The 9,121-nt window shown below is 43.6% G+C and overlaps 1 protein-coding gene across 1 annotated transcript; it reads right to left on the bottom strand.

Moving 5' to 3' along the window:
* Nucleotides 1-7,865: 7,865 nt before the first annotated feature.
* Nucleotides 7,866-8,814, bottom strand: LOC115276406 (olfactory receptor 13C7-like). Its single transcript, XM_029920416.1, is given in 2 exon segments — nucleotides 7,866-8,532; nucleotides 8,534-8,814. Coding segments are annotated over 2 exon segments (942 nt in total). The 5' UTR covers nucleotides 8,809-8,814.
* Nucleotides 8,815-9,121: the final 307 nt, after the last annotated feature.

Genomic DNA, 9,121 nt, shown 5'->3' on the forward strand with positions numbered 1-9,121 from the left:
AACTCATGAATCACAAGATCATGACCTAAGCCGAAGTCAGACACTTCACTGACTGAGCCACCCAGCCGCTCCAGCACTGGACTCTTTTTTTCCAACAAAATCTTATGGAGTCCTGCTATGTAAAATAGGGGGGAAAGTATTGTTTTATTGTTACGTTTCTTTTATAAATTTAAATTTGTAACAATTACTTTGTTCAAAGATAATGTACAAGAATTCAAAGATAATGAGATTATGATGAACACAAAAACTTGAAATCTGGAATTATGGATGATAATTGCCTTTGCACCAGTTTCAGCCTCCAATTTATGTTTTGTTTCAGTTGTCTGCTGTAGAGAAAAATCTCATTCATGCACATGAATAGTTTGCAAAGGATCATGGTTTTTGAAATAGCTCAATTTGCAATCTCAAAGTACTCTTTATTTACATTAAGTTGGTTCCTTGAAAAATTTTTTGTTTCAATATTAATTCATGAAGATGTATGTGCACACCAAAATCTGCACTTGGGTGTTTAGAGCGACTTTATTCACAACTACCAGACACTTGGAAGCGGCCAAGATGTGCTTCAGCAGGTAAGTGGGTAAATAAACTGAGGTGCATCCAAGCTGTGGAGTATCATTCAGCACTCCAAAGAAATGAGGTATCAAGCTATAAAAAGACATGGAAGAAAAATTTCAAGCATATTATTAAGTGAAAGAAGCCAATCTGAAAAGGTTATATACCGTGTGGTTCCAATTACATGACATTCTGGAAAAGCCAAAGTTATGAAGCCAGTAAAAGGATTCGGGAGGGACACCTGGGTGGCTCAATCTGTTAAGCCTCCAACTTTGGCTCAAGACATGATCTCACATGATCTCGTCCCACGTTGGGCTCTCTGCTGTCAGCACAGTGCCTGTTTTGGATCCACTGTCCCCACCGCCCTCTCTCTCTGCCCCTTCCCTGATCTCTCTTTCAAAGATAAATAAACATTAAAAAATTAAGAATTTCTAGGGGTTAGTGGGGAGGGAGAGATGAAGAGGCAGAGCACAGAGGATTTTTAGGTAAGTGAAGCTAGCTTGCACAAAACTGTAGTGCTGAACACATCATTATACATTTGTCCAAGTCCACAGACTGTACAACATCAAGAATGAATCCTAATGTAAATTATAACTCTGGGTTGTGTCCGTGTAGGTTCATCAGTTTTAACAAAGATAATCACTCTGGTGGGAGATGTTGCTAATGAGGGAGGTGGTGTGGGGGGTGATGGGGGATATGGGAGCTCTGTACTTTCTGTTCAGTTTTGCTGTTAGCCTGAAACTGCTCTAAAACACAAAGTTTATTCATTTAAAAAATGCTAGTTTGACATTAAAATTCAGAAAAAAATAGTGGTTCACCAGTAAGGTTGGGTATCTGTTCAATTCCTTTTCAGAAATGTAGTCAGATGTGGGGGAAAGGAAGGGTAAAAAATAGTTTCAAACAGAGAGGGAGGCAAACTATAAGCGACTCTTAAATACAGAGAACAAACTGAGGGTTGATGGGGGGTGGGGGAGAGGAGAAAATGGGTGATGGGCATTGAGGAGGTACTTGTTGGGATGAGCACTGGGTGTTGTATGTAAGTGATGAATCATGGGAATCTACTCCTGAAGCCAAGAGCACACAAAATATGTATTAGCTAACTTGACAGTAAATTATATTAAAAATAAAAAGAAATGTAGTCAGAAAAGTAGCACCCCAAACTTATGGTTCATCCCAATATTATTTATAATGTGACATTATTACTGTGTAACCAGTTACGTGTTCATTTGTTATTGTGCATTCAGCTAGGACACCATGATGAGGACATGCACGGAGCAGATGACTCTGAGCCTTGCCCCGCACTTAACCGAGAACAGTGCTTATGTGTGCTCCCTGGTACAATTATACATAACATGAGCAGATGTGCATCAGCCCAGATTAAAAAAAAGATCAGTGAAGAACTATGCTTTTTCTAATCAAGGACACATTTAAAGAAGATACAATAAATGCACAGAGATGGCAGGAAAAGATTTATTCTGAGTTCTATACAAAAGGAAGTCAACTCAATGGCACACATGCTAACATGATAGGGGGGAGGGGGTCCCAGCGTGTAAAAAAATAAAAACATCTCAAGTTTGTGTCCATTGTCTATCCATTAAAAGTTATTTGGAATATATATATATATATATAAAAGAAATACTTGTAGAGTCTGACAAACTTCCATTTGGTTGTAGTTTGATACTTGCGAGATCAGACTATATTATTCAGGAGTTTTGCACAATGTATGTTTGAACTTGTCTATTTTAATTGTGATAACTTCTCTCTTCCAAAATAATGAATTGCAGTCCTTTCTACAGCTGGAATAAATATGCCATTCTGTTCTTTTTTAGATTTTTGTAATCACATTGGTATTTGATGTTTAATTCCGATCCATCAGAAGTTTATAGCAACGTGTGGTGTGATGTGTGGATCGGAGGCAACTTCATTCCGTTGAATGTTGCTGCTGCCCACTATTAAAACGTGATTTTTTTCCTCATGCTGTGAATTCTGATCTGAAATATATGGAATTTTCTGGTGTCGCAGATACCACTAGTTTTTAAAAAGTTTAAGAAGCAACAGTATACAGAGGGGTGCCTGAGTGACTCAATCAGTTAGGCATCTAACTCTTGATATTGGCTCAAGTTATGATTCCAGGGTAGTGGGATGGAGCCCCATAGAGCCTGCTTGGGATTCTCTCTCTCCCTCTCTCTCTGCTACTCCCCCTACTCAATCTCACATGTGTGCATTGGTACACATGCATGCTCTCTCTCTCACAATAAATAAATAAACTTTAAAAAAGCACAACGGTATATATAATTGTTACTTTGTAAGAAGTTCAAATCTGGTAGAAAGAATCTAACACTGTCTCCTTCAGAAGATCTTTGTATTATTCAGTTGTTCTTCACTAACAATTTATGTAGCTCAGTGGAGTCTTTGAGGGATTTAAAAACACTAGATAAAACACTATGTTTCTGAGCTCAGCTTTCCCACTGGCCTTACCCCCACATAGAGAAATTGAAATATTTGGAGGTAGAGCCCAGGGTATACATATTAAGGAGGGTCTTCTGTTGATAAAATTTGAGAGCGTCCACCCTCGAAATTAAGATCATTTGTAATGTATTTCTTCTCTCTTGCTTCTCCCTAGAGTTATCCCTGGTCAATCACCCCGCCGCCCTCTATACTCCCAAAACACTCATAATTTTTTTTTCTTAACTCTGTCATGTCTAGAATTATGTTTGTTTCCAATCATTTGAGACTCATTAGTATTGTAAATGCCACATTATTCCTGCCTTTTTTCCTTTCGCATAGTGATGGTATGCAGGAATACAACTGATTTTTGAGAAGGTATTTCTATCTCCTTACCTTTTCTGAACTCATACTACTGCTAATAGCTTTCTGGTTAATTTTTAGAAATATAATAACTGTGTCTTCTGCAAAATTTGATATGTATTTCTTCCTCTGCCGTATTTATGCCTCTTATTCTGCCCCTGACCACACTGCATATCTGTTTGCACTTGACTGCACTTTGGAGCTATTGAAATGGGAATGGTTAGTTTCTGGTCTAACATGTAAGAAGTTGTTGACAAGTAAAAAGCTGAACAAACTGATAAATCAACAATTCTTAGATCCATAAGAGAAGTGAGGTCACGGGGAAAACTACTGCCCTTGACACTGGAGAGACCAGACTGGGTGGCCGATGCCCAAGGACTTGGTGCATGTCAGGAGACCTGCCTATTCATTCCTTCAGTCCCTTGGTCTGGGTCCCACGTCTTTGAGGGCCTGTTACTCAAAGTGTAGCCCGCAGAGCAGCAGCATAGGTACCCAAGAACATGTTAGAGATGTAGAGTCTCAGGTCCCACCCATCTCACTGACTCCAAATCTGCATTTTCACAACAGCCCCAGGTGACTCTTGAGCACATTAAGGTTCCAGAGCACTGGTCTCCGAGACTCACAGAAATGTCGACCAGGTGGCGGGTTTGCAGCAGGCACAGGTAGCCAGGGCCACAAATCAGCCACCCAAGTCTCCAAACTGCCCGAGTGGCCTTGGGAATTGGGAAGCCTAGCTCATGCACTGTGGAGGGGGAGCACCCAGAGGGGACCCCTAATCAGTGAGTGACAGTTGTGGAGTGTGAGCCACGAATTCCTCCCTTCTGGGCCCTCCCTAGGTGTTTTCTCATGCATCGTCTAGTGAGAAGGATGGGAAGATACCATTTCATTTTACAGGCAAAGAAACTGAGGCCCAGAGAGAGAAAGAAACTCAACAGTAGCACATGGAAGCAGAATTAGAAGGCAGGTCTCTGGCTCCCTGGCCTGGGCTCCTGGCACCTCTGGAGGGACAGGGCACGGTGACTCAGCCCCAGGGTGTGCTGACCTGAGCGGCCTCCGTGTCCATCTCTCCAATCCTTCCCACCCAGTTGCTCTTTGAACTGCTCTCTTATTTTCCTTGGGAGCGCTAGCAGCAGCTGTTGTAATGATTCAATTTGGAATACTAATGGACTTTCCACAATACTCAGGTTCCTGGACTTGAGCCCCAGGGGAACAAAGCATCCGCCTTAATTGGGAGCAAACAGAACCAGCCCTGGGCCTCAGAGGGTCCCTGGGGAATCTTAATGGTTCCTGAGTCTACAGCCAGTATCAGCTGTGAGCCACTGACTCTTCAGTGAACTTTCATCTCCATCTGTTTAGTTTTGCTCTTTTAGTTTTAAGAACAAAGATTCACTTGCATAGGCTCCAGTAAATTTTTTCTCATTTTCCCCCCTAAGAATTTATTTGGGTTGATTCGGAAAATCACCTAGAGTTCACGAGCAGAAGGTTTAATAGAGTTGGGGCTGACAGAGCCAGAACATTGTGTGCCCAGACTATAAGGAAAATTTTTAGATGGGGTAGGGGAGCAAAGGGTTATAATAAAACTCAGTTCCATCCCTTTTATTAACTGCTAGTAAGGCTTGCTCTAACCACATTGTTAACGCAGTGAGTCAGATGAAGTAGAGATCAGGAAACAAAGGAAAATGCAGAGGCAGACAGCATGCAGAATGAGAGATACACAGAGACACCAACACAGAGCCCCCGACTCTCCCTGAAGCCCCTTGCCTATCCGGTCATGGGGTACCACCACTTCCCTCCCTTGCTGGCATCCCTGCTCACCTCTGGTGGTGAGGGGGGTTGGATTGTGGTCCGTTCAATGAGAGTAGGATCCTCATTTTACAGATTTCCAAGGAGAGAGGTTCCAGCTGATCCCCTCTCACCATGCCCAACCCCAAAGAAAGTTCAATAGAGATTGCTATTCTCTTTTCTCCCTCCTTCGAGAAAGCCCACAAGAAATACTAATCTCTGCAGGCAGTTTTGGTATTTTGTATGCAAATCCGACACTAAAGGAACGTCTGCCACCACCTGGAATCTGGGAATGAGCGGTCTCTTTCAAGTGCAATTGCAAATAGCACAGACAAATCTTTGCAAGTGTCCCTGATAAAGGACTTGAGATCTGCTCACAGGGGCTTATGTTCAGGGAAACCTAAGTACAGAAGTAGGAACACTGACAATCACCATCTCCTGTTTGTGTTGTGTGCCACATATAATAAACACAGGGGACTGGAAGTTGAGGAAACAGCACAGGGCAAGTGTCCCTTAGGGGCTATGACACTGGAAGGTGACTTTTACAAAGTCTCATTCCACTATCCCTAGTCTCATGCTCGTGGCTTGGGTTAGAATCACCACCTTGGAAGGTGAGCCTTGGAAGGACCTCAAGGTCATCCAGTCCCAAACTAACGTACAGGAGAGAGACAGCAAGGCCTGCTGAGAAAAAAGCGGGGAGGGGCTGCTTCTCCAACAGTCAGACCACTGTCCCTTCCACTGTGGTGTTTTGTCATGAGTTCATTTGGCTTTTGTTTGTTTGCTTGCTTACTTGTTTTGTTTTTGTTTTGTTTGTTTGTTGGTCTTTCAATATATGCTGGGCATCCTCCCACAAAGAATTGAGATAGCCCAAAACAACATCCAAGACCAAAAAGTTAAAAATAGATAGGTGAAAAAAATGGGGCAAAGGAAAACTAAAAGTAGACAAATCATAAGGTTACAAAGCCGAGGAGTAAGATTAGCCTCAAAGGGCGGACCATCAGGAGGACTTCTTAGCTGCAGAGTTGAGACATGACATAACATACCGGGGACAGGTGTGACTCTGGGACAAAAACTCAGATGTACAAGGAATATTCTTGTATTTATTTTCTTTAATCAGATTTAGTCTGACATTGAGCCTCCACTTGACCAGGCTGGGAATATTCTGCTTCAATATTCAATAAGAGGCATTCTACCCTCCTAGGGATTTCTGAGAATCAGGAAGCATCATCTAGGGCCCAGAAAATGGTGGACATTTATTTGTCAGCTGTCCCTCTAGGATCCATTGCCTCTCTACCACTCTCTTAACAACTCCAGATTTTCCTTTGTGTGGCAGCCATAGACTTAGATTAGACTGACCCCACCTGTTTCAGAGCAGGAGCTGCTGGTCCAAGTCAATCTGCATAATCTTATCTCACCTGCCACTGTGATTGGTTGCAGTTTGCATCCATCAGTGGAGTCAGAGCAAACCTCAGGACACTTATTCTCTGGCTGTAGGAACCAGTGGTTTCTATCCCCTAAGTCAATGTGGAAAATGCAGATCCAGGACTATGGCAGCCATCTTGTGGCCCTGAGAAGAGTCAGCTTGAGAACAAAGCTGACACACAGAAGAGTGAAGAGTCAAGAGAATCTCAGAGCAGAGGAGCTAGAGCCTGATTAACTTTGTCTGAGGTTGGCCCTACTTTTGGATCAATCCACATTAGACTTAAACCAGGTTGAGTAGAATTCTCTCTTTTGTTCAATGGAAGATCTCCACCTAATATGACCTCCCACTTCCGTGTTGTTATGGCTGCAACCCAAAGAGTCCCAACCTGTAGCTCCACAGCCCATCATTTCTGTGCCATAACCAATGCAGAGCAACTCTTATTAATGGCTGACGAGAGCCATCCAATTGAGGATAATTATAACCCTTCACTTTTCCCCAAACATTTTTTGGACCTCCTTATTGTCTGGGCACTCTCATGGGAGTGTTTGATACTGTGAGTCATGTAGTTTGTGTGGGGAACAAGTGATTGAGAGCTGCTGCCTCCCAGACATGCAGTCCTGTACCAGTGTGCGATTAGACCTGGGGTATGGGGAGGAGAGTGCAGACATCTCTCTATGCTTCCTCAGAGTGTTCCAAAAGAGAGCCCTCTTTTTCTGGTGCCAAGACTTAAGGTGAATTCTTGTCAAAGGTGCTATCGGCCAATGGTATAGATTTTATTTTTCATGTTATTCTTACTGAACACAGGCTTCTCAGAGAATACCAAAGCATGTGCAGTGATTAGCAGTTCTACATAGGGCCTCACAGCACATTCCAAGAGCCCAGCTCTATTAAAACCAGATTCCGTGTCTGTCTCTTAATGTTGCATACAGCAGTGAGGCTTCACAGATATGCACCAGCTTCTAGGGCAGAGAATCTAAGATTTCACCAGCATAAAACAGCTCTGATATGATGTCACCGTGCTTGTGAACAAGGCCAACAACTAGCCAACATTTCTAGAACTGTGAAGGCTCTTTTCTTCTGGGTTCATAGATAGAAGCTTCCCATTGACTATGGAACAATGGGTGGGTGAGTAGATAGAGAACCAGTTTACTTTTTAGCCTTAGTCACAATGTCTACAACACGGACCTTACAAAATGCCCTGCTCTCCTCCGGGCTACTCTTTTCCCATGAGTACAAGGAGGAGTTTGGAGGTCTTGCATTCTGGCAGTCTGGAAATCTTTGATAGTCACTCGATTAGGTGTTATTGATGTACCAGGTTTTTCACAGCAGCCTTCACATCCTTGTTCCTGAGGCTGTAGATGATGGGGTTGAGCATGGGGGTCACCACCCCATAGAAGAGGGAGGTGAGCTTATCTGAAAGGTCCTCTTTGTCTGCCCCCCGGGGGTCCTTGGATTTGGGCTTCCCACACATGAAGAGGATGGTTCCATAGAAGATGACCACGACTGTGAGGTGGGCAGAGCAGGTGGAGAAGGCCTTTTTCTTCCCCTCAGCTGAGGGGATCCTCAGGATGGTAGCAATGATGAAGATATAGGAGACAAAGATGAACAGAACTGGGACCCCCAAAAATATCACATTAGCCACAACCATGCTGATCACATTCATAGAAATGTCAGCACAGGCCAACTTCAGGACAGCCAGGATCTCACAAGTGAAGTGATTGATGACCTTGTCCCCACAGAAGGGCAGCCTCATAGCCTGGGATGTTTGAACTACAGAGTTGATGATACCAGCTGCCCAGGAGCCAGCAGCCAAAGGTATGTATGTAGCCTTGCTCATGACCACAGGGTACCTCAGGGGGTTACAGATGGCCACATAGCGATCAAATGCCATCATGCCCAGAAGCACACACTCTGTGGCTCCCATGGCAAAAGAGAGGAACATTTGCCCAAAACAGGCTGAAAAAGATGGTTTTCTTGGGGGTCAGGAAGCTGTCGAGAATGAGGGGGACAGAGGAGGTTGTGTAGCAGATGTCCAGGAAAGAGAGGTTCCCCAGGAAGAAGTACATTGGCGTGTGCAGGCGGAAGTCAAGGATGGTCACCAGGATGAGGACCCCATTGCCCAGCAGGATCACCAGGTACATCGACAGGATGAGCACAAAAAACGTTTTCTCCAGCCTTGGATGGGCTGAGAGTCCCAGGAGAATGAACATGACAGCAGGGGAGGTCTGATTGGTCCTATCCATAGTGCATCTCCTCTGTCACCTGCAGGAACTCTCTGAAGTCAATTTCAGCTCTCTCTGACTCCAAAAGTGCTTGGGCAGCAGGGCAGAAATCCCAACCCTGCTGAGCAACTGGAGAATAGTTCTAACAATTTGGTCATCTTTATAGGATTCTAGGAAAATGTAGTAGAGAATAGTATTTAACGTCTGCTTCTAGTAAGAATAAAGAGTTAATTTGCACTAACTCTCCTGCATATGACAATTAAAAACAAAAAACAAAACTAGGGGCCCTGGGTAACTCAGTTAAGCATACAATTTGGGCTCAGGTCATGATCTC

This window comes from Suricata suricatta, chromosome 13 (assembly GCF_006229205.1).
Source record: "Suricata suricatta isolate VVHF042 chromosome 13, meerkat_22Aug2017_6uvM2_HiC, whole genome shotgun sequence".
In the NCBI taxonomy this organism is placed as follows: Eukaryota; Metazoa; Chordata; class Mammalia; order Carnivora; family Herpestidae; genus Suricata; species Suricata suricatta.